Source organism: Prenolepis imparis, unplaced genomic scaffold, assembly GCF_030444845.1.
Source record: "Prenolepis imparis isolate NDT839.2.m4 unplaced genomic scaffold, iyPreImpa1.0 SCAF_5, whole genome shotgun sequence".
Taxonomy (NCBI): domain Eukaryota; kingdom Metazoa; phylum Arthropoda; class Insecta; order Hymenoptera; family Formicidae; genus Prenolepis; species Prenolepis imparis.
Genome location: NW_028141163.1, coordinates 16,909,268 through 16,935,972, shown reverse-complemented (window position 1 = coordinate 16,935,972; position 26,705 = coordinate 16,909,268). Strand labels below are relative to the sequence as shown.

At 37.4% G+C, this 26,705-nt stretch overlaps 1 protein-coding gene across 1 annotated transcript; it reads right to left on the bottom strand.

Annotated features, from left to right (window-relative positions):
- Positions 1–4,750: 4,750 nt before the first annotated feature.
- Positions 4,751–17,416, bottom strand: LOC145936085 (proton-coupled amino acid transporter-like protein acs). Its single transcript, XM_083037975.1, has 8 exons — positions 17,346–17,416; positions 7,891–7,983; positions 7,419–7,691; positions 6,809–7,163; positions 6,487–6,665; positions 5,696–5,880; positions 5,066–5,306; positions 4,751–4,757 (listed from the first exon to the last, which is right to left on the bottom strand). The coding sequence occupies exons 1-8, from the start codon at positions 17,414–17,416 to the stop codon at positions 4,751–4,753; spliced, it is 1,404 nt and encodes a 467-aa protein (XP_082894101.1).
- Positions 17,417–26,705: the final 9,289 nt, after the last annotated feature.

The following is a 26,705-nucleotide window of genomic DNA, read 5'->3' as shown; positions in this document are numbered from 1 at the left end:
AGATACTTTTTCGAAAAGATCCATTCGGATCTTTATTTTCCTGCGGTTGTCTGGTTATATCACATTTTGCCCAACTTTAAATGAACATTTAAGAATATCCAGTAGATGACTTTGCTATGCTGCACTGTCGCTCTCACGGAAAATTCTCTCCAAACAGCTCTTACTGGCAAATCTCGCGCGAGCTCGAATTGCTAATTCGTTTCGCGTCTTTTTGATTACGATACAAGCTCGGGGAAGCGGAAGGAAATAAAGGAAGAAAAAATTTTTTCTCATCACTCCCTTTCTCTTTCTCTCTCTTTTTCCCTTTGCACTCACGTAACGTGCCTACCTCCACGCGGTGAAAGATGGATGGATGAATTCTATCGTTATCGAGTCGCACCCCCGTTTGTGAAACGGGGCAGACCTCACCCCGCCCGCAAAATCTCTCGGCCGAACGTGCATATTTCCATTTGACACGCCTCGCCGGGCGCCTGATTTTATTAAAAACCCCCGTAACCCGATTCCGCGCGATCCCACGGGGAATAAAATGTTTCTTCCATACTCACCGCTCTCTCTCGATTTCTGCAAGATGAGCGCAATCAGTCTCGATGCTCCACACTCCAGAGATATTAGGTCGCATGATGACTTTCCTCGATATCTGCAAATTAAATTAAAAAAATAATTAATAACTCTTTATTTAAAAGATTTTTTATTGTATATGTGTTAAGAGAAAAATATGTATATAACTAAACAAAATACTAATTACAAGAAATTTACGAATATTTTAATAGTAAATATATCTGAAATGCATGGATTGTTGAAAATAATTATTGAAATAATTTTTAAATAAAATATTATTTGAAAAACATTATATACTTTTTTGTGTAAATATAATAGATATATAAGTACATAGGAAATATTTATTGCAATAAATAATGTTATTATAATTGCAATAATGCTTCAAAGATGTTGAAAAGAATATTAGAATTCTTATTTAAAATAATATTTGAAACTTATAAATTGGCATTTTAATTGTTTCAAATTTTTTGCAAATATGCGTTTTGTGCGAAATATCAGATTTATATAAATGCTTAAATCAATTATTTGAGAATAATATATATTTTTTGCGGTTTATAAAAGACCTGTCCCTCAAATGGATAAAATTGATAAAATCAAGATCTCAAAGGGAGTAAAACAAATCTCTGTTAAAACAATAAGAACTTTGCTAATCATATTGGTTGGCATACAGTTCGTTACTTATACCGATACACTTGACCCCTCGTTTCGTAACTAAATTAGAGGTCTTGATATACGAATATTCTCTGGATGCCGAAAATCTGGAGTATACAGCGAGAAGAAGAAGAGACGAGAAAAGACGAGACGAGCAAGACGGGCCGCGCGACGAAAGAGGAAGGGAGAAAGTCGGCATGGTAAACGAGGTCGAGTGTTGGCAGCGTATAATTTCGATGACAAGCAAAGGGGTGGTTATCTCTCGTTGCCTCTCACCCTCTTGCCACGGACTGCGAGTGGTGAGCCACCCCCGCGTGATTGTATTAATTCAAGCCGTCCCCTTCCGCCCCGACTTCCCATTTACACCTCGCTCTCCCTTCTGTTCTGCCTCTTCCTCGCATCTCGCCCTCTCTTCTCGTTTCCCCCCTTCTCGTCGTCCTCCTGAAGCACAACTTCCGGAGACAAACGAAGCGTGTCGGCGTCGCGTATAATGAAGCGCGCTCGTTCGTTTTCCCGGCAGCGCCGTTTTCTTGCCGCCCGTCTTCGCGAAAAGAGATGGCAGTCGGTGCCTAAATCTAATTTGCAACTGATGATCCTTAAATTTATGAATCATAGATAATCGATAATAATGGCGCTAAAAATTAAAAAAGTTAATAGACTAACTGAGAGAACAAATTATTTTCAATATTATTATCGTATAGAAACGTGAAGACGGCATATTAATTTAGTTGGATAACATCGAATTAGTTATCACGTTACAAGATAATTAATTATTAAATCTTATCGAAAATTAAACTCTAAAAGATGACAGATGATAAAAAGCAGAATTTTTTTCTAACAAATAGAAGTTTCTTTACTATGTGTATCGACACAGCTGACAGGACGCGTGACATCCATTGTCATCGGCACAATATGCGTTATCTCGCCAGTGAGAGTGGATATATCGTTCCGCGATGAAGGTCGAGACGGGACGGAGGGGGAGTCACAGTAGAAAGATGATCGTTGATGCGAAGTGTTGGAAAAGGCTCGGAGTGGATGATCGAAGTAGAAGAGGCAGGTAGGATAGGAAAGGGGTACCAAGCCGTTTAACGATATTTCACGGGGTTCTCGTCGCTCGTAAGGGTTTCCTATGGCACGGTATTACCGGAGGCAGTCTTGCAGACTCGAGATAAGGGAAGCCCCCGGTTCCCCGTTTCCGATAGCGAGAAACGGCAGCAACTAAGGCGCTCGCACCTCCACCTTAGCCTCTCGCATACGAGAGAGGGTGGTAGATCTTCTATGCGGAAGGAAAGCCGCGAGCAAACCCCTTCTGGTTGCTACGCAGAGTATCCCTTCTTCCCTTTTCTCACCTCCCCTTTCCCCATTTGGCCGCCATGAACTCGGTTAATATCTGCTTATCCTGTCTTACCATCCGTCTCCTTCGACCGTTTCGCTTCCTACGCGGCTTCCTTCTGCTCGTCATGTTAGTTCCTGCGAAGTCTCGCAAACTTGCCAACGTCGACGTCGTCGCGGAATAATCTATGCATACGAATGCGCGCCTTCGAAGACACATGTGCAAGTAGTTGGCTCTATTTACACACCCTCTATCCGTTACGCACAATCAAGAACGAACTCTTTCAAGAAAGAGAGAAGAATGCACACGCAATGATATCGTTTGGCTCGGTTTATAAATTTTTCTCTTCCTGCTGTTAATTTATAAGAACATCTTATTATGTAACAAAGGAAAGTATATTATATTAATTGTTATTTTTCTTTAATTCCGAAAGAATAGATGGAGAACTGATTGAGATAAAATAGTGTGCACGAATTTTCGAAATATATCGGAAATATTTTATTTTTATTTTTATAGTAAAATAATAAAACTTTTAATACCCTTTTAAATATAAATGCCTCTGATAACGATAAGATTTTGGAGTAATTATTTACTTTTGCAGAAAATATACTTTCCCCGCTAACAGAACGAAGAACTCGGAATGAGGCGTTCAATAGCGGCTCTCCCTTTCGGTTTAGCAATTAGCGGCTGTTTAAGTGCACGTGCGTTCATGCGGTCGGTTAATCTCCGTACGCACGGGGATAGCTTTCTTTCGTTCTCCAATTAGAAAGAAAAAATCTCAGTGACAGTGGGTCTCTCGATTGGTCGGTCGTTATACTTATTTATGAAAGGGACACGCACGTGTTCGTCCAATTTTGCCTCGATATTTCCACGTGCTTTCATGTGCTCTCGCGATTGCTTTTGCACATGTTCCAACAGGTGTAACAGTTTATGCAAATATATATGCAAAGTATTAGCAAATAGTGTCTTAATCTCTAAGCTTTGCAATTCCGAAACTAAATTTATAGCAAAAATTTCATAGTTTTATATATCTTTATCTTGTATGTTATTATACGAATAAAATACATGAGATTAATATATATATATATACTTTGACGACATTATATATTAAGTAATGTGTGCAATTTATATTATAAGATTAATCGATATACCCGGCCGCAGTTTTTACATGTATCGTGAAATTATAAATCTCGGCATAATTTTGAGTTTTTTTCGTGAGCGTGTTGCGGCGTCCTTGGCGACTCATCGATATAATTATTAAACGGGACATTTTCTCCGGGGCTAGCCGTCGAGCAGGAGGGAAGTCGACGACGGGTTCGGTAGAGACCCACACCACACCCGGTGTATCCTCCGGTAATGAACGCAGCCACCTTGAACTGGCAAACGGATGAGCGGCCAGGCGGAGGCAGTCTGTAAGGGCGAATCTGAGAGAGAAAGAGAGGACGGCCCCCGAAGTGCGACGGGGGATACGGTAGGTTAAGACGTGGGGGGCAACGGGGACGCGCGGCGGTAGCCACTAAAAGGGGTTGTGTCCTCTATGTGATGAAAGCACCCTTCCTGGCTCTGGCTCTCTCTTCGCGCCGTCGCCACCACCGCCGCCTCTGCTTTGGTTCCTTTTCTCGTGGATAGAGAGAGAAAGAACGAAGGTACCCATTTCTCTCTTTCTCTCTCTCTCTCTCTCTCTCTCTCTCCCTCTCTCTCTTTCTAGCCATTTGCGCAACGTCGTCCCCCTGGCCTTCGCATGTACCCACACAATTGTGCATTCGCCGTGTCGATACGTGTCTGTCAGTTTCCACGTGTGTCTCCCTCTTTATCATTGCGTCCCTCACGTGTGTGTATGTGTATGTGTGATAAGCCCAGTAGCAGCCATTGACGCCTCGGTGATCTGACGCGATTATACGTGGCGCGCTTCTCTCCTCTTTTCCCGTATATTCCCTCTTTTCTCTCTCCTTTTTTCCCGCTTTCCTCGCTTTTTGTCCTTCACGCCTTTTTCGCGGTTTTTCCAACCAGCCTCACCGTCGCCGCCGCCGCAGCTGCCGTGATTAGGCTGAATCGCGCGTAAACGGTGGCGGCTTTACAACCGTGCCCGAAGACAAAAGTAAAAAAGAAGGGAGAAAAACGCTACGAGGCGCGCACCGGCGATATTTTCATCAGACTGCAGATTACGAACAGAGACTAGATTAAGATAACACCATCGTCGTTGTGACTTTAGTCTCTGGAAAGAAATTAAAGGATTGTCATCTCATTTATTCTCTTCGTGTTCACATATCCATAGTTAAAATTTCAGATGAGCTAGAAAGCATTTGTAAAAGTCATTTTGTTTCTAAGTTTTTTAAATTCGTCTTAAATCACTCTCAAACATTTGCTTGACATTTACTTACTTATAATATCGTAACCTGCTTTTACATGAATTCAAACTTTTCTTCAATTTTAATTATAAATATACCGTTCTAATTTATAAAAATTATGATTATAAATTTTTAATTTATTAATAAATTACGATGATACTTTGCGTGCGCGTACCCGTATATCAAAAACTTCACGATTAAGATGAGATTAGTCGTGACGGCGCAAATCGCCGCGATAAAAGCGATAGAAAACATGGAGACACCCAAAATCAGTCTCCATTTGAACCTTCCGAAATCCTCATAATGTACGAGAATGTATAAAGTGACCGGAATTAATGTGGCCAAAGTGGATATGCATATCGCGCCGACTAATCCGGTAAACAGATCAAGCTTCGGAATCGCCGCTGCGAAAATGCCTACAAAATATAAAAGTCTCGCTGTATTCAAAGAAAGGATATTATCAGTACAATTGTATTAATTAGCATAATTAGAGCGAACTGAAGCAGTAGCATAACGAATCTCGTCGATAGTATGATCGTAGTTTTCAAAGTATGGTCCGGTCGAATAAGACTTGGACAAAACTGAGTATCTATATCAAATTCCGCGAAAGTGGATTCCTGAACTTTAGTAATATCTGGGTCTCGAGAAGCGGACCGTAATCGTGGACGGACTGATCGATTCCGCCAGGTTGGTCGCTTCAGCACAAAGGGAGATGCAATTCACCGCGGTCCATCGAATATGGTCGAGTTTACCTTGAAGATATGAGATAGCGCGGAAAGAAATATAAAGAGAAATTATCGTTTACACGTGATAAGCGTGATGCCGAAACGAATAATCAGGTCCCAAAGAAATGGTGTTCCTTTCCAGGTACCAGCCTCGATGGCTGGTATAGCGTAGCCGTCCTTCAGAATCGTAATGGGCATGTAACATTGCAGCCCATACGTGAAATATATTGCCAACGCTTGCATTATCATTGCCGCGATCGTCGGTCTAAAGGAAATACGATAGAACATGAAATATAATGATTTTATTTCAAATCAAAATAAAATAGAATGCATATATATATTAGAAATAATTATAAATTACAAAATAATAAAAGTACAATTGCACACATCAAAAGATGAAGTAGCGATAAAAATTTGCTGTTTCTAAACTTGATATTTAAATAAAAATTTACAAAAACAGAAATTACAAAAAAATAAAAATATACAATATGAATAAATAAAATATTATAAAAAATTAATAACAGTTCAAAAAGAAAAAAATAGAAAAAGCGAAGAATTTATATAATTAATATAAAAATATATTTAACAGTGAGTTTAAATTTGCAGCCGTACTCTTTAATAAATTTATGGTTACTTCTTACGCGGAAAATGTAATTAGATAATTTCTCTTTGATTTCCAATTTTTGATATTAAATAGATTTTTCTATATTGGGGGAGAATATAGATTCCGCTAGAGCAAAATCAGATCGAATCAGATCAAATGACATTTTGTCAAAATAACTTAATGTATTAATCATGAGCGATATAAAAGATAATGTAAATTTCTTTCGTATTTGCTCATAAAATTTGTATAGTTAAAAAATTGTATTACCCATCATGCTCTTCATGATTACGAATAAAATTGCCGAGCGCATCGTGTCCCCATTTTAAATAACCAATCGAGCCAACGAAAATGTGTATCAAAATCAAAAATCCCATGCCCCAATTTAATATTCCACATAATTTTACGTAATTCCAGGGCTTTTTCATATTATGCTCCATCGCTAATATCTGAAGGACCCAAAGATCGTATTTTATTATATTCACAGATGCAATCATTAAGGATAAAACTGTACGAATGATTCCGATTACAGAGATTCGATCTAATTTTAATTTCAAAAAACTAATTTTATTCTTCAAAATTAAAGACTTACCACGCCTGGTGAACACATACTAAAAAAAACCACGCCAATAAATTTCGGATATAAATTTATGTTGGGTTGGATCGTGGTCCACGTATCGCCAATCCCATCTATTAATGCGTAAACAATTCCAATGCCTCCAGCAGCGAGAAGCAAGACATTTCCGGCAATAGAAATCGGCGCGATATCCGCCAGATTTTTCGCCATATTCATTACAAAAAGAAGAGGGAATAGCATGAGTGCATAGTAACTCTGACCGATGATTTTTTCACTGTCTACGCATTCTTGGACTATACCGGAAATGAACACGACGTAAACCGAACCGATTCCGATGTAGCACATTAACATCGTCGCGTCGACAATGAGTCTGTAAACGAATAAAAATTTTAAAAGGACCTGTTTTAAAAAGTTTTAATATGCTTAGCATATCATATAATTATTTCCTTATGTATATACTCGATATATTAATTATATATTTTACGAATATTTCTAATAATTGCATCAGCGGTCATATTTTGATTCATTAAACGTAATATATCAAGTTAACATTGCATAATATGCGTTTTGTTATGCCGCAAGGTTATCCCGAGTGAAATAACGCAATTATATTGAAATTACGAACGTTGCAGCGCGCGCGGAGAGCCACGGTTCTCGCGCACCCGTGGTTAAAGTGGCGACCACCACCTCTTCATACACCAAGACGGGTTTTCTCAGACGGGTGCACATCAGATGGTGGATTCTAACGAGCAACTGAAGGGACCCGATTATCAGCAGTCCCATAAACGCCGTGCCAACAATCCCGATAAAGAGCCCGACGCAGGCGAACGCGTTCGGCATGGCGAACAGACCCGTTCCGGCCGCGCTTTTTATTAGATTTGCCAAAGTATTAAAGTCTCTACAAATGACAAATAAGGTACGTAATATTCGCACAACTCCGTAACGCAACTGAAATAGTATAAAACGGTAGATAAAACGAGGAAATAATCAAGAAGAATAATTGCCCGATTAGCAAGTTACGTTATGTGAGATTTTCTTCAAAAGTAATATTAGTAAAAATTAGAATTAGATAAACGACTCGACGAGAATAAACATACGATACTGGTTTGTAAGGGACGCGATGCACGTGGGGATCATAGACTTCATTATTAGGGGATTCGCTAGCTTGTTGTTCAGCCTCTTGTTTAGCCCTGAGTTAAAAGAAACTCGTGATAAAATTATTTCAAATGATGCAATTGCAGTTAATAAATGTTTTTTAACATATATTTGTGTAAATTTTTGATAGTATATTTTCATCGCAAGATATATACAATTTTTATTACTAATCATATCCTGCATTTATACTTGCATATACGTGTATATCATATATTTTTGTTTTTTAAATTAAAATAATTTCATTAAATTAAGTTTCCTAACCGTATTAATACAATAGATTAAAGGTTCGGATAAAGTAATGTTTCGAATCCTTCAAATACAATTCAAATCGCTAATAATCCACCAGCTACACTTAAAATTTCCTAGATTTTTCCTTGACTCTGATTGATTCTACAAATCAAACCAATATACACGCTTACTTACATCTCTATCTGTCAACCTGCACGAAAATGAACTGTTTTCCGCAGAAATACGCTCGCTTTCAACACGACTCCGCTTGATTGCACGTCAATCGTCGCGATCGAATTACGAGGCAACCCAAGGAAAGAGAATCTGTCTCCCTTTCGTCGCTCGAGTTTGCGGGCCCGTCGACTGTCGACTCCGTGACAGTCGTCGTTTCTCACGGCTGATTACGGCCGATTAGCCGACATTAGCATGGATTTCTCGCGCAACTAATTTTCACGGGAGAAGCGTGCGGGGGAACGCGAGCGGAGACAGACGTAGCCGAGTATTGTGATCCTCTCGCTCGGCTGGACCAAGCTGACCGACTTAGAGCACGCCCGAACGCAAGCTCAGTTACGCTGAGCTTTTCCCCGAGGGATTTAACGCCCCGCGGATCCTCACAGATTGGATAAAGGGGATCATGGACGACGTCCGCCGTTCGTGGGCTTTAACCGTGAATCTCGCGGTTAAGGCCAACGACAAACCGCTTTTTTTTTTCCTTCGCCTCTGTGTGAGACAAAACTCCTTATGTCAGCAGCGTTCTGGCAAATCCTCTGTCGAATAGTTCTTTCCGTTCATGCCTTCAGATCGATCTCATCGTAGGGATGTATATAGAACGGGATTCGTCGGACAAGTTTATTTATTTTAAATTTTAAAAAAATATTTTTTTTTCCTTTAATTTAAAAGGAGAATAATATCCTAATTTAAGCATATTTATGGAAAATTTCATTAATTATGTATTATATATATATTATATATACACCCCCTATTATATATACACCCCCTTATATATAAGCGGAATATTACATTATGCAAGAATTTTTAAGTACAGATGAATTATTTTTTAAATTATTAATGCATCACAGAGCTAATCTTTATTTTAATTACTCGATTGTTTTACTGCGTCTTAAATTTTAATTATAATTAGATAGTCGAAAAATCAAACGGTAAAGAATGAGACAATATATTTAATATAAATTTTTTTATCGAATCGCAAGATCAAGTAAATAAAAATAAGGATAAGCTCCATGTGATACATTAAACGTCAAATAAATAATTAATCTCTATATTTTAAAATATACTTGTATAATTTAATATTCCGCGTATATACACAGGATAGTATATATTAGTATAATATTTAAATTATTCACGTAAAAGAATGGATTTTTATTTCTTCATTAGATTTAATATGGCAAATAATAAGGCAAATATTACACATACATATATACGATTTCTCTCTTTTTAAAAAATGTGTACACTTGTACTCTTTCATAATGATATTGTACTTACATTTCTCCCAATAATACATGTATTTTGTAATAAATATATATTTGTCTTATTATAAATTTAATGAAAAAATAAAAACATATATTTTTACGTGTATAATTTAAATCTCACTAAAAGTAGAGATTATGTCGAAACCGTTCCAAGTTAAAAAAAAAGGAAGCAATTCCTAAAGAGGTGAATAGATCTCCGACACACGTTGACGAGACGGGTACCGACTATATAACGTAGTACTGGGGTACAGCAGAGAGACGCCAAAGGTAAAGAAACGTAAAAAGGGACGATAATATCGGGGACGTCCCGCGGTTCTCGACTGTGACTAAATCCGCGGTGCCCATGCAGTGTTTACACTCGAGATGATGCCTCCTAATGCTAATACGTCACCCGGGCGCGACGCAAAGAGAGCGCGCCGTAGCCCCCGGGTCTCTCTCTCCCAATTTCTTAATGCTCAATCGCAATCCAATGAAAAGTGTATGAATAGCAAGCGATTATCAAGTCGAACGGGCGCCCTCAATGTGTCCGTCGAGGCGTCCGCGGTAACCCCGCTGCGTTAACCGACGTCGAAGCCGAGCCAAATGGTACGAATCGCCTCTTCTGTCTCCCTCGCGAACCCTCCCTCCCTCCCTGTTCATTCTCGCCCTGGTTCTTCTCCTTTTTTTCCCTCCGCCCCGAACTAGAGACCGTTTAGTGCGGCAAAACTCCCCGTAGAACAAATTTGGAAACGCGGCGCAGCACGTGGCTGGATATCGCTGGGCGCAATCGTTGTTATTAATCGAGTCAAAGAGCAACTGCCGCGCTAATTAGCCGTGGCGATAAACGGCGCCGACTATAATGATAACGGAGGAAGATCGCATGAAGCTAGGAGTGCACTTTAAACATTTTTTTTTAAGTAGTTTATTGTTTTAGATAGTTTTGTCCATATATTTATATATATATATATGTATATTAAACGAGGATTATATAATTATATATAATAATAAACGTGACGACGCGCAATATTTCCGAATAATAAAATTAATCAGTTCAAAATATTACAATATGATGCTTTGTAGCTGCTACACATGAAACAAACTATGGAAATCGCGTCGAACGATATCGCGTTATTTCGTTAATTATAATTGTTCGATTATAATTTCATATCGGCGGGAGAAAGGGTGGAACGGTGCCGGGGGGCAACGGCAGATTCCTCCCTTGTAGTGATAATTAGTCGCCAATGGTTTTCCATGGAATATCGATAATCGCGCGTACCGCTAACGACTGCGATTTCCAGCGGCAAAAGATATACATATCGGCAGAAGAGGAGAGGAACAATTGGACAGATCTAACGTGTCTGACGCGCTTTTTCCGCATCGCCGACGATGCGCAAAAACCTTTTTGCTAACGTATATCCCGCCGAAAATGCGCCGTTATTTATCGGGATAAATCGCCGCTCGATTCGCCGCTGTCGATACGGAACCGAAACGGCGAAGCGGAAGCGGAAGCGTTTCATGTGGCGGGGCAGCTCACGGGCTTGTTGCGCGTTCGAAAAATCATTCGAGGATCTTGCCGCTGACGTTTTTGCATTTTGTTCAGCCCTGCAGGCTGCGTTTATGTTTGTGTGCGTTTGCATGTGCGTGTGTTTACGCGTGCACGCGCGCGCATCAACTATATTATACGAAGAGAGCGAATCTCGGCTACTGCCCGATGCAGCCTGCAGCCCGATGGCATTCCACCGACCGATTTTGTTTGCCGACACGCTCGCGTTCACCGCGCACTGAAGGATCGTTTTTCGGAGTCACTGACTCGCGTCGTATCCCCCGGACCAGGTCGAGAGGCCCCGGTTTCCTCCTGCGGGGTGTGCCTCGAGATGCCGCACGTGCCGCAATGAAATATCGCTCGTCAAATTTTGCATTTGCATCACTGACCGGCGCTCATATATTCTCCGACAAAGTATAGATATTCCTAATAATTATTTTTTTACTCTCGTCTATAGCTCACAATTTAAAATAAAAATGTATACTCGTATATATTTATCAGAGATTAGACTGTATGCAATTGTATCACAATATTGTTTCAAATTTTTGTGAAAATGCTCTCTTTTTAAAAATGGATGGAAATCGAAGTCTGAGAAATTTATTTCGAAACCGACCTTTTCAATGAAAACTAGAAAACTATGCTAAAAGTCATAAAAAGATGAAATAAAAATAATACAAATTCTTCATTTTCATTATTTTCTCGTTTCTACTAATATAAATAAATTAAACAGCCAATATTTAATAAAATATTCCCTCTTTTTTTCTCGAGCTAGATTAGAGTAAACTTGTTAGCACAAATACGATCAGTCGGGATATAAAGAAATGAATATTACGCAAAGACGAAATAAATATATTTTCCGACAAAATATAGATATTCCTAATAATTATTTTTTTACTCTGGTCTATGGCTGACAATTTAAAATAAAAATGTATACTCATATTTATCAGAGATTAGCCTGTATGCAATTGTATCACAATATTGTTTCAAATTTTTGTGAAAATGCTCTCTTTTTAAAAATGGATGGAAATCAAAGTCTGAGAAATTTATCTCGAAACCGACCTCTTTCCAATGAAAACTAGAAAAATATGCTAAAAGTCATAAAAAAAAGATGAAATAAAAATAACACAGACTTAGAAACGTGCAAGCATATAGAATATAAGGTAATATGTATAATAAAATCTTCAAAATAAATCTCTTTTCTCGAGCTAGATTTGAATAAGCTTGTTAGCACAAATACGATCGGGATATAAAGAAATGAATGTTACGCAAAGACGAAACAAAAAACCGGTGCCGCGTTTAACACGTGCGAGAGAACTTATATAGAGATCGCGTCAGATGTTCCGGTTCCGATTCTTCTGTCGAACGCGGGCCGTTTCAGAGTCGGACCGATCGAGGACACCCATCGGGCTCACATTCCGGAATAATTTAATGACTGCACATTCTCCGACTCCCCGGTATTGCTCTTGCCTTGTCGCCGCGGGCCGATGCTGGTTAAACGCTTCACAATTAAACGCGCAATCTAGAATCTAGGGGCATCGATGAACGCCGAGGTAGCTACCGGAGGAGAGCTCTAGCGAATCTCGAACGATTTCGCCATCAAGCTCTTTAATATGTTTAAAATGAGCCGCTAAGGTGCAAATGCGATATGTCATTTGCATTCTCATTAGTAGAGGCGCTCGAATTTTTTCGCGCAATAAGATCGCTGTCATAACGTATATTAATAATGACGTGTACTTTCATATGAAAATTTAAAAATCTAGAAAACAAGAAGAGAGAGAAAAAAATTAAAAGATAATTAAAGATATTGATTGAATTAAGGATATCGAAATTAAAAAGGATGGTCTGTTATATGAAAACTAAAAAATTGTACCTAGATCTTTCGATGCCTATATAAGATATAAGATAATTATATAATTTTTCTTTGAAACATCATTGATCAAAGAAAAAATTAGTATATAATTTGATTTAATTTTGAATTTTTCTTAATATAAATTTCTAAATTGAACGTGAAAGGTGACATTAGCAGTTTGCAATGTTATTTAAAATTTCTTCTAGAAAATATAGATATGACTTATTATCATATTAAATATCTTTTTCAAGTAGTCAGCATATTTCAATTGCATAGACTTTTGAAAATAATCACTAATAAATTGTTTCATCCAAAATGTTATTTAAAATTTCTTTTAGAAAATATATAGAAAGTAATATTGATTTGAAGTGCATTAATTTATCAATTAAAATAATAATTTCCAAATATATAATTGATTATACTTAAAAAATCTCTAATAAAAAATATATCATTAGAAATATTTATTAATGAGCATATATAAGATATAAGATAATTATATACACCGAAAAAATTGTTTTCTTGAAATTCATACTTAATAAGTCCTCTAATAGATATTCTTAATGAATAAGGATATTTCCGTCTTTACGTGATGCTTTTTGGAATATCCTCTTAAATTAAGAATATATTCTAATAAGAATATCTAATAAGAATATCTCTTTTTAGAGGATTTTCCTCTTAAATTAAGAGGATCCTTTTGGCACCTATTTTAGTGGAAAATATTATAAAGATAAGTGGTATATATACTTAAGATAAGAATACAATTTTTTCGGTGTAATTTTTCTTTGAAGCATCACCGATCAAGGAAAACATTAGTATATAATTTGATTTTTTCTTAATATAAATTTCTAAACTGAACCTGAAAGATGAGATAAGCAGTTACATTTCCGTTTTCGTTACACAGATCCGGATACTCGTCGCGTAATGGCTATTCTGAACGCGAACGCGTTTTCGCGCGGCGATGACGCGTGCCTTTCGGACGCGCGAAGCGCGTTTTAGGAGAACGCGCGATTTTAAACGGTGTGGTGTGTGGAAAAACGGGTGTATGGAAAAACAAAAAAAAAAAAAAAAAGTGGAAAACGCAAAGGGAGCGGAAGGTGGCATCGCGCGCGCAAACGGCCCATGGATAGAGGCGGAACGAGGGCGGAGGGAGGCGAAAGACCCGTCGCGGGCGGCGTTGGAATCACGAGAGTGTGAAAATGTTTTGCAATTTCGAAATCAGGCGTGTGCCTGCTGGTTTGCGCCAAAGCGCGTTACCGGAAACCGCCAACCGGCGGGCTGCGGACAGCGCGTTTTGGCGTCCGCCGCAAAAGCGGATTGCGGTTCCGCCGGGTAACACGCATTAAAAACGCTCGACGCACACGCGCGAGCCCGAATGCGGATGTGACTCGTCGCTCTTTTTTTCCCCTCCTCAGCACGCAAATGAATAAATCTATCTATGTTTCTCTCATCTGTTTTTCCCTTTTTTTTTCTCTCTGTGTCGCTCTATCGGGCGTTCGCCCTTTTCTCCCTTACGGACTATTCTACATGCCGGAACTCGCGTTTGCGCACAATCTACCGGAAGAAAAAACAATACGGATTAACGCTCCCACGTAATGGTACATTGTCGAAAAATGCTCGGTTTCGCGTGTTAAAGTTGGCAAAGACGTTTTCGATTGCACATACTAGTGTGCGAGTCAATATTATAATTGCACGTTCTAAATTTGTCGAGAGATTACAAGAATCATATTTTCAAAACAGAATTAAGTTCCAAATAATTATTTCATTTTTGTATTAAGCGCTTAAGATGGATTTAATCCTTAATGGTTTCTCTTAAATCGTGGGCAACATTATTATAAATATGTATATACTTTATATTTGTACTTCAAATAAACTCTTTCATGAGTTACATTACTATCAAAAAATATATACTTTAAAATAAAATATCGTACAATCAAATTTCGAAGTTAATAGTTAATAGCTTATAGTAAAATAATTATTTACAACTAAATCTTTAGTAAATCATCATTATTATCGAGAAACTTTTGAAAAGTTGCATTTTTTTCATATTTAAATTTCCTATGTTTTCAAATATTTTTATCATAGAAAAGCATAATCGATGATTGTTTAGAACTTGATATTAACAATATTTATATATATTTCGATAGATTCCGCGCTGATGTGCAGAGCTTTAATAATGAGAATGACAGATAAAAGTGCGTTTCATTTAATATCTCGTATACGAGACAGTATAAGAATAGCCGAGAGAGAGAGAGAGAACTCTTTTCTCTTCCTAGACATATGTATATGCAGCTCTTTTTCTCAGTCGTACATATATATATGCAGATATTCGTGAAACGAACCGTAACAAAGATCTCGAAAGAGTTGTCGGCGAGTTCAAAGTATCATCCCTTCGCGTGAGATGGTCGTCAAAGAGACACGTGCGTGTCTGCTCCCCCGATTTTCACTTGGTTGCTCATAGTCATTTCGTACATATTTGCGTACATCGTTTCTTCGATTAGTTAATAAGGCGTATCTTTGCAATTTCTCTATCAATTCCAATCGTTACTGTTTGTAATAATAATGAATACACAGTTGGAAAATTTGTGTTTTCTTGTTAAAAACGGTCCTCGTTAAAATTTTTGTGTTAAATATTTAACACATTCATGTGTTAATTTAACATATTGCTGTTATGTTAATTGGACTCAAATGTTAAATTATTAAAACAACTAAAAAAAAGTGTAAAAATAACACAATGTATATCTATTTTTAATTTTACACAATAAATATGTTCCGTATTATTAGTGACAAGATTTATCTGTTAAAATTTACAGAAAAAAAATGTTAATTTTACTTTATAATATAAGTGGGGGTGATAAAATGTAAAATTAACAATTTTTTTAGTTAATTTTTACATTAAAACTATGTTAATTTTACACAAAATTTATTTTAAGTTTATTTGAAGTTTGCATTTATTTTATGTTAAAATATTAACACAATATTCGTGTCACCATTTAACATATCCGTATTATGTTAAATTAACACAAAAATTTCTGTGGACCGTTTGGGACAGGTGATATTTGTTAAATTTAACACAAATTTTTCAACTGTGTAGAAAAATGTTTGTAGAAATTTAAGAATGTATAATTACGATATTCTTTACGATATTATTACGTAAAATACCGTAATTGTACATCCTTAAATTTCTACGGACATTTTTGTATAATTGAATGTATTTAATTACAGTTTTAGTTGATTGGAATTGATCAAATTAACGTAATTTTTAAGACAGTCATTATTATATTTTATATAATATTTTTATTTAATTTTATTCAACTTTATCTTGATTTTGAACATTCTATTTTTATTTATATTGTTATTACATTAGCCTATCTAGATGCATATGTTATAACAGCTAAAAGCTTTGTACTAACTTGTCAAAAAATAAAAGTTTTAATACATAAATCTCGTCATCTTAGGTTGTTCGGAAAGTTTGTTTCAAATTTTCTATATAAATTTAGAGCACAATATTTTATATTAAGAGAAACTTTATTGAAGCAAATATGTACCGTTTTATTAACAACAAACAAAACGATACATATTTGCTTCAATAAAAAAAGTTTCTTTTTATGTAAAATATTGCGCTCTGATATTATATAGAAAATTTGAAACAAACTTTCTGAACAACCTAATATTTAGCATCAGTATTATTAAAAAGCTGCAATAATGTGATCAACATTAACCGAACGTAACATCTGTCGTTGAAAAAATGTTTATAACTTATCCCCGATATTTGCAACAATGCTCCCATGCGGTCTCAGACGGAAACCGAATGAAAGATATCGCGAGAGAAATCGCGAAACGCGGAACAATAAAAAGAAAACAGAAGAAAAAGAAGCGATTCGAGACGGGGTGTCTCGCGCGTGTTTCCGCGATGACGCGACGGGGGGCACGTGGTCCACGAAGGGGGCGCCGTTTCTAGAGCCTGTAATTTGAAATCTTCACAGGGAAGTTAGCCGGACCCCGCTAGGCTACGCGCATCGGAAAGGGGATGAAAAAGAGAGAGAGAGAGAGAGAGAGAGAGGAATAAGAGGCGAAAGAACTATTACCGAGGCACCCCTCCTCTGGCCGCAGAGCACCTCCCTCCATATTCTCGCGCGACAATGCAGCAAACTCCCGAGAAATTCACCCTGCAATCACCGGCGAAGTCAAACGTTCTCAGGAAGCGACAATGCCGGGGGGCGTTGTCGACGCGTTGGCACGACAATGAGGTCATTACAAAACGCGGGGCACCGCGATTTCTCGCAAGGTAGCGCCAACCAACATATATACCTTCCCACATCGGGAGTACCTAAGCACTTAACGCGTCTCACACGTCGCTCCACTTGGACGGCTTTCGTCATTTCGGGAGATGCTTAACAGGCGTTTCGCGGGAATCTGCATGAATTTGCGAATAAATGAAATTTAAAGGGGGGTGAATCGCGCGCAGCGCAAGAGGGAGGATGCCAAAGCGCTACTTTATCGAAATATAAATTGCTTTAATTTTTTTAACGTCGGTAATTTATGTATACGATGCTCATTACACATAAAAATAAAAATATAGATATAACTTATAATAATAAATGTCTTTTTCAAGTAGTGAGTATATTTCAAGTGCATAGACTTTTGAAAATAATCATTTAATAAAATGTCCCAACCAAATAAAATGTTATTTAAAATTTCTTCTAGAAAATATATAGAAAGTATTGATTTGAAATGCATTAATTTATCAATTGAAATAATTTCAAAATATAAATTGCTCTAGTTTTTTTAACGTCGACAATTTATGTATAAGATGCTCGTTACACATAAAAATGAAAATATAGATATAACTTATAATATTAAATGTCTTTTTCAAGTAGTGAGCATATTTCAAGTGCATAGACTTTTGAAAATAATCACTAATAAATTGTTTCATCCAAAATGTTATTTAAAATTTCTTCTAGAAAATATATAGAAAGTATTGATTTGAAATGCATTAATTTATCAATTAAAATAATAATTTCCAAATATATAATTGATTATACTTAAAAAATCTCTAATAAAAAATATACATTAGAAATATTTATTAATGAGCATTCAAAATTCAAAATTTATTCTGTCTTTTCTTTTTCGACAGGCAAATATTAGTTCTGAAAAATTAGGCAAATATTAGTTCTGAACAGCTAACTAGAATAAGTTCCAAAAAGAAATTAAGCAAAATCGGTGAAATAAATCTAAATAAAATCTTTTGTTCCCCGATGGATCACAGGAAAAGTGACATTAATAGGTTAATATGTGCAGGAAGGCTGCCGCGTACAGCGGCGTTTAATAAATTTTACCGGGTCGGCGATTTATTTTCGGCGCGGATACCAGAGAATCGATCGCGGCAACAAATACGCGCAGCGGCGGTAGTCATGTAGTAAAGCTCGTTATCGCATTATCTCGGGCACCGGTGGCCCCACAGGGACGAGAGAAGGAACGAGGAGGGGAGGGGAACCAGGACCTATTCTATGGGGAACTCGCATTTCACGCGGGGGTCCACCGCGCCGTCCGATCGGCTCCATTATGCCACGCGGAGCATATCGCTCCGTGTATCTACGTGCTCCGCTCTGCACGGACGGCGCCGATAACATTGACGTTGCGATAATTTTGTAATATCGTCCGACGTGTATACGTATTTATATGTGCGTGCGTATAGATGCAGCACGCATGGGCGAGATGCGAGGGCAGGATGTCGAACCGAACCTTATCAAATTTTCGGAATCGCGGTGAACCCGAAAAAAATACAATAATAGGCAAGGAGCATTTTGCCTCCTCTAACTATAGGCTTGAAGCACAATGTAAACAATTACGTTATCTAGATTATAATTATAGTACAAGCTAGATATACATGTGTAGATGATATAGAGAAAATAATGTAGTTGAAAACTCTGTGTAATTTCTTTTCGGTCACATCTTTACGGAGAAATTATTCGAAGAGAATCTGCGAATATATAAATTTTTGTATTGCAAACAGGACTAATACTTTTAATCTCTCTTCTCTTATAATAAATTATTTCCAATGTATTACAATCTATAATTTAATTTAAAATATATATAATTAATTAATATATTTCTATCTGTCATATCTTAAAAAAGGGAAAAAAATGTATAGGGATGAGTTGAATTCAACGTGTTTACCCCTTTATAGAACTTGCTGTAAATTAATGCAGCATTTACATTTCGAGAAAATTTCAAGCATACCAGCCATTGATATCATTTAATTCGGAATATTCAATAAATATCACATAAAATGTCTGTGTTTACGACTGGTTCGTCGTAACATATCGATGCACAGGGGCGAAACGCGAGAGATCAAACGGCAATTCTGCAGCATGTTCGCATATATACATAGATGGAGAGGCACAGCGAAGAGGAAAAGTGGTCGAGCCGAAAACACACGATGGAAACACCGTGCGACGCGATTCATTCGGTGGCGACGATCCGATAAGGCAGCTTTTAAAGTCCTTTAAAAAGCAATACATCGTGCCGCTGTCGACATGATGAAGGGTGAGACAGAGAGAGAATCTCTCAATAAATATCCCGCCGGATCCTGCTCTCGCACGTGACTCCCTTATCCTTGCGATCTTAAATACTTGGCCGCGCGTGTCGATCATCCTGATCATCGCATTAACTCTCATATATATGATCCCGTCTGAGACTCTTATCGCAGGTTGCGATCCTCGTGCTATGATAATTAAAGGTCCGTTAGCTATTTTAGAGCAATTTCATGAATCTATTGGGTACAAAAATAATTTTTAAGGAATTGTACTCTTCTAGAATTTAAACTTTTAGACTCATCAGTTACCAAAATATTCAATGTTAAATAGAGGACGGAAGAGTGTTAAATAAGACGAATCAAATAGTTGGCGCGATCGCGCATCGCTACACTTCATACTTGGCCATATTTTCGAACATGCAACGTGACGAAACGAGAAAAGCCATCGAGAATGGCGTGGCGTATGAAATCGCGGTGGGCAACGACAGTTTCCGAGATCTCTGGGGAGCGCAGCGCCGCGTTACAGACAGGCTATGCGAACGCCCGTGTTATAGGGTTGTCAAAGCACCGACAGGATGACATCTCTATTATCACGTACCGACCATAAAGCAGGATGGGCAGGCGAGATAGAGGAGACGCGAGGGAAAGAGAGCGAAAGAGAGAGAGCACGCGACAGAGCAACGGAGAGGATTCGATGAGGAGAAGCGAGAGATTCCACGCGGAAACGCGTGCCATCGAGATAACGGATCTCCCTCCGATGATAATCCTCCTATCCTTGGTGTCGCGCAGACACCACATATGGTCGAACCCCCATACGAGCGTTAAACAGATCTCAGCGCTCGCAGTAGTTAAGAATGTATTCTGTGTGTTACACGAATTTGTCATCGGGCTTACGTCAATCTGTTCGCGCTTGACTAAGTCAAAATCGTCTTATTTCCCTGAGTACAAATAAGTAAATTACAAAATCGTTGTAACTAAGATAAAAATAAAAATTAGTATATATTAAATGTGTACTAATTAGTGTATATATATTTTATTTTAAATAACATTTAAATAAATATATATATATATTTATTTCTAAAATGCCACTGTCAGAAGGTGATGTGTACGTTGATTCATTAAAATCTAACTTTTAAAAATAAAATAGAAGAACCAATGAAAATTATATATATATATATATATATGTGGATATGTGTGTGTATTAATTTAAACAGAGGAAGCAAGAGAGAAAGAGATAGATGATAGTTCTAATTATACACATAAGAAGTAAATAAAATCCTAAAGAGAATGGTGTGCTTTAACTCATAAAGATATAATAGTATATAAAACAATACATTGATAAAATAAGAATTTTTTTTCTCATATATTTTTTCTAAATTTCAATACTTTACGTAAATCTTGGTTACAAAGAAAAAGTCTCTTGGACTCTCTATCATATAGTAAAATTTTATATTAAACAACGCTCCACGGAGAGAATTTTCTCTTAGAATTTACCCTGAAAATCATAATAATCGTTATGGTATGAAAAGTTTTTTATGAGAATTTCTCTGATTAATATTTATCACACTAAAAATAATAATATCTATCACAAAATATAAAACATGTTTGATTAATTTTATTTTAATAAACTGCGTAGTAAAATTAATCAAACGTGTTTTATATTTTAGCGTGTAGATATTATTATTTTTATTGTGATAAATATTAATCAGAGAATTCTCATAAAATTCTTTCCATACCATATTATCCCATGATTACCATGATTTTCAAAGTAAATTCTAAGAGAAAATTCTCTCTGTGTATCATTTCCATTAGCTCTTCCATACTTATTGTTAAAAGTTAAATTTTAATGAACCAACGTACGCATCGCATGCTGAAAGTGGCATTCTAGAAATTTCAGCGAAATAGAACGGGATCAGACCAAACACATTCATTTCGATCCTCGAGTGGTGTGAATGAAAGCCACTCGAGAGGGGCCGAATGAGAAGCTTGAAAGCTCGCCATCGCGGCTTCCGGTCAGCCAGCACATAATTTCGTTACTTTGCACGAAATTGGATTAAGGGATTCGTTAAGGGCGCATTAGAGTGCGTTAACGCGTCACACGATGACCTCCGAATCCCGAATTACATTGTACCGCACGGTGAAATTTCAATGGGCGACCACCGACAACCCCCGCTGTGTGTTCCGGATGTGCTACGCGTTTCTCTACATTTGCCTGCATTCGACGGTCGTGTTCTTTCATCGTCGCGTGTCCATCTGACTATAGCAGTTGAATTTGTTCTCCGAACAAGATATTATTACAATATAAAACTCTCTCTCTCTCTCTCTCTCTCTCTCTCTCTCTCTATTGCACGATTTATTTATTTTTTTATTTTACATATTACTCATTTCATATATTTTAAATAATATCTGTCAAATTCGATTTCTCAGAACCAAATGCTATTTTAAAAGTTACATTGCTATTTTAAAAATTACATTTCAAAACAGTGTTGAAATATATATTTCAAAAAATATGTAAAATTACACAGATATATTACACAAATCTTCCCCATAAGTATTCAGATCCCTTTTAATGTAATCAGAAGAAAGCAATTTACTTTCATATGAAGCAAATTAATTTTAAATGTTTTAAATGCAATCTCCACTCTTTCATAAACAGGGTGTTTACTCAAAAAAATTTCCTGAGAATTCCCTGATCTTCCTGGTATTTTCGTTTTAAATTTCAGGTAAAATAAGAAAATTTGTAGATGCAGCTTTCTAAAAGTCCCTTTATTGCATACGCTTTTTATGTTTTCTATTCATGTGATTGGAAAGTTATTAAGAGTGAATTTTTTCTAGCATTTAATATTAATTGTAAAATTAATTTAGACAATAACAAAGTGCGATATACCATTATATCTAAACGCTAAAAATATGCAAGAATATAATATAAAATAAAAATAGAAAACAAAAAATAATTTAGGTATTATAAACGTCTTAAGAAATATTAATTTGTTTAAATTAATTATTTATTAAATTATTATTTATTGGTTTATTAAATAAATATTTAATTATTTATTAAATAAATAAAGAGTACTAATTTATTTAAATATTACTTATTAAAAAAATTGAATAATTTTTTATGAAACTTACATAAGATCTAGATACTGAAATAGATCGTCAATAAAAAAATCACATAAAATTTTAATAAAAACTTAAATATTGCAAAGATAAGTAAAATTATCAAAAAAGCAATTTTTTTTTAAATTCCCTGAATCCCAATCAAATTCCTCAAGAATACCAGGAAGTATACACCCTGATAAAATAAAACACACAAAGTATTTATAGTATATTTATTGCAGTTTATGAAATATTAAAATATTAACCAGTTAATGTAGAATGATTTTATTTTTACGTTAGTCTACCGATGGAGAAGAAATATTTATAAATTTATATTAATGTCATCATCGAATCTCTAATTTTATCATCCGACTAACTTCCCAAGACGCTAATGCACTCCGAATCTCCGTCTCCGGAGTACCGTTTCGATTCCGATCGACACGCTTACAATGTCACAGCACGCGGTCATCGTCAAATGAGGAAGGAGTCGCATTGTGTGAGAAGAAAGAATGCATATACCGGTTACAGTAACTAGACTTGTCGTGCGTGGCTTTACGCGCGGAAGAGAACGCTGGTGCGTCGCTCTCGTTCGTCCACGTCGTTTCTCGCCGACCGGATCGTCGCCGCGGGACGCGTACACCGGAGATGCTAGATAAATGCCTGGCCGTGCGGGCAAGGTCTCTTAATTATAAAGCTCACCGGCGATAATTGTCGTGTAGTTGAACCAACATTGTGACGGCATGTTTTCCCGCCACGCCTATCTCGCTGTTCCGCGCAGCGGGTGAACCCGCTTTCTTTACGCGTTGCTCTCTCTGCTCATGGGACCTTTCCTTCTGTCTTTCTCTCCTCAACTACGCCGAGACCCCGTTCGAATATCGCGAAGTAATCTTCCTGCTGGATCTCGAAATTTGCGTGGGAATGCGGGTCGCGAGTCGGGATATAATAATTGTGAAAATTGATAGTTAAAACAAATTAGTTGCTAAAAAAAGTCGGGTTTTCACTACAAACTAGCTTGATTGAGAGTGAGAAATCGTATTCTTGCAGTTAAGAAAACAGTTCGAGAAAATAAAACTTTTTAAAAACAACGAAACTTTTTTCGGGATTTTTTCATTTTAAATATTAGAGGAAATCTAGAAAATTATTTTATTCTTGAAGAATCATTCCGCAAAACCACAACAGAAATGAATCACGCGTTACTCTCTGATCTTCCGCTCCAATGCTGAATAATTCTAAAGTCATTCGCTTTATTTCGACGCGAACAATGCAAAAAGGAGAAAGATAGAAAGAAAGATACAGAGAGCGAGAGAGAGAAACGATTTCCCCCCCTGAATTCGATAGCCAAAATATTGAATTTCCGCAGAAAGGAGAGAGGATGGACACCGTCGTTTCCCCTAAAAACGGCAAAGCGAGAAATCGAGCAACAAAAAGAGAGTGGCGCGCCACCTTTTCTTTCTTTCCCTTCGTATTTCTTATAAATGCAACCCTCTTACCCTGACCGCGCGAGTTCCCTGTCGCGAGAGAGCAAGATCTCACCCTTCGAATTGCACGAGAAATCCCGCCGCGACGGTCGATTCTAATCGATCTTTTGATTCCTCGTCGTTTTAACTCTGCCCCGCGGGCATCCCTTAACGAAGACGTCGTTAACGCCCTTTTCCCCGGTCGGTTTAGCATTTTTTAGGGCGAATCCTGTGTGCTTTTTTTCCGCCGTGCTCATGGGAATTCCGGCAATTCCAGAAGCGCAAAAAAACAGCGTTCGCGAGAAAATAAACGTTTATATATTACGATCACTTTGCATTTACGCGCCCCCAGAAGTTTTGCATTTAAACTACAAAGTTAATAAATTTTGAAAAGTTAAAAAGAATAAAAGAACGCTTTTAAAAAAAGTTTCTTTTAAGATAGAATTTTAAAAATATTATAAAATATATCAATAAAATATATAATATATAAAAATATACAATTAAAAAAAGTATACCTGGATATATTTTGGCATAAAATATAATATGAAATAATGAATGTTTAAAAAGCAGAACAAAATTTGTAAACAGAACGTTCGATGAGATGAGATGAATCTCAAGAATATGCAACTCGGAAGATACGAAATGGTCGACTCGTGCAGATATTTTTACGAGCGTATGTAATGCGCGGAATTATATCGGCGCGTTGAAAGCGCAATATTCGATTTCCGAGACGGAATATCTTGGACGACGATGGCTCTCCCGCTGCAAGTAATTTCGAGTGATTTCAATTTCAATTTAACCCCCTCAAGCCGATTTCGCCGGTTCTCCATTACTCTATTTTGAGGATCGCCCGACAGAGACGTAATTATCCAATATTGTTAACGAAAGCCCTATTACGAATTCTCCCGCGACTAATTCCATCCACGTTCCGCGAAATCTGCGAGCTTAATAATCATTCGTAGTTTCGCTAACGTAGTTTTCGCCATTATTCAGTAATGATTGTATATAGAAACGTGAAGTGGCTCGCGCGGAAAGTGATATTTGTTTCTTATTTAAAAAAAAAAAAAAGATTATTACACGCTGTAAATTAATTTGTGAGACGGATAAAGAAATTATGATTCTCGTTAAATTGTCCGATGATCGTGAATTTTGCATTACAACAATATTAATTCTTTGTGCCGCTTTCCCCGGCCGCTATTTATGTCTTATAATGATACGGAATAACTCAAATAACCAGCCGAGCCACGCGAACATATTTCTTCGGAATTTATTCAAGATCCTTGACAAATACGGAGCGCAAAAAATTGCGTTCGCCGAGGGTGGAGAGATTCACGGAAGCGAACCTTCCCGCCACGCCGGTAAAGCTCCGAAAGAGCGCGAGGGAGAAGAAGGGGACCGGGGATCTCTTCGAGGATGGAGGTGGCGGATCCTCGAGTAAATTTTCGGGGACGGGAGTTCGGGTGGGGGCGGCGAGGGACTTAGGGAAGAGAGGATGAGGAACGACAATAACTTCTCGGCTCGGCGTACAATTTGATTTTATGCAACGCTTGGCACGCCTCTTAGCGCGAGATATCCTTATAACGTTTAACTAGATTGTTATGATTGTTGTCCCGAGCACTGTTTCTCTTCTCTCTCTCTCTCTCTCTCTCTCTATCTCTCTCTTTCGTGCATCGACCTCTTCTACCTTCAGAACCAGTATACGTATAAATATACAGAGTGGTATAAGTGGTACACAGAGGTACGCACATAGACAATGCGCTGACAAACGAAAATCCGTGAACGTGAATCCCCGACTGTATAAAGCTCTCTCTCTTTCTCGTACACATCATGTCTCGCGCGCGAATCTGCGTTTCATTTCTGACTCACGAGAAATACTGTCGCATTGCAGCTGTTAATGAAATAATGAAAACATTGTGTTGCCGAGAACTAACATAGATTACGAGTGAATACTTATCATCTACAAGCAAAGAAGCGACGAATACTTTAAAAGTATGCACGAAATTAATTCAAGTCACTTGCAATCATAATGCTACTCTGGTTTTTACTTGCATATAAAATTTTAGTCGCAAGCTGAGCTCTCTGCAAAATATAACCGTGTACATTGATATAATATTTAAAATAATTAGCATCATATTTTATTGATTTTATTTTTCTCTTTACCTCTAAGATTTACGATCTGGTATAACTTGATAGTCGGGACTTTGAATACTAGCTCCGTATCTCCGAAGTTTCCGAAAGAAGAATAAGGACAAAGGTACGGGTATTCTTAATCTATCGTTACCAAAGATACGCTCTCCGCTTGCGAAGTCGAGAGACCCAAGTTTCAGATCCTCGATCCCGACTTCCCAGGACTTAATCCGCGAGTTCGTACTCATTCCCGCGTGTTCCAACGACGTGCCCCGCGGTTCTCGTTCGAGCACGAGGGAAGGAAGGTGAATCGGCGAATCCGGAGGCAACACGTATGATATTCATATTCTCGACGGAGTCTGCCCCAAGGGGAAGGGGGAGGAGGAGACGGCTGGCGAAGGACGAAGACAGAAAAGGGTGGCGAAGAGTGGTACAGGGAGAGAGCGAACGTGG

What these genes read in the sequence shown, in the direction of transcription:
- LOC145936085 (XM_083037975.1), bottom strand. Translation starts at nt 17,416, where the DNA reads ATGACGAAAGCCGTCCAAGTGGAGCGACGTGTGAGACGCGTTAAGTGC. An exon ending in CTCTCCGCGCGCGCTGCAAC is followed by an intron (nt 7,164 to 7,418) that starts GTTCGTAATTTC and finishes ATTCGTTTACAG; the next exon opens with ACTCATTGTCGACGCGACGA. An exon ending in GTATGTGTTCACCAGGCGTG is followed by an intron (nt 6,666 to 6,808) that starts GTAAGTCTTTAA and finishes TGGGTCCTTCAG; the next exon opens with ATATTAGCGATGGAGCATAA.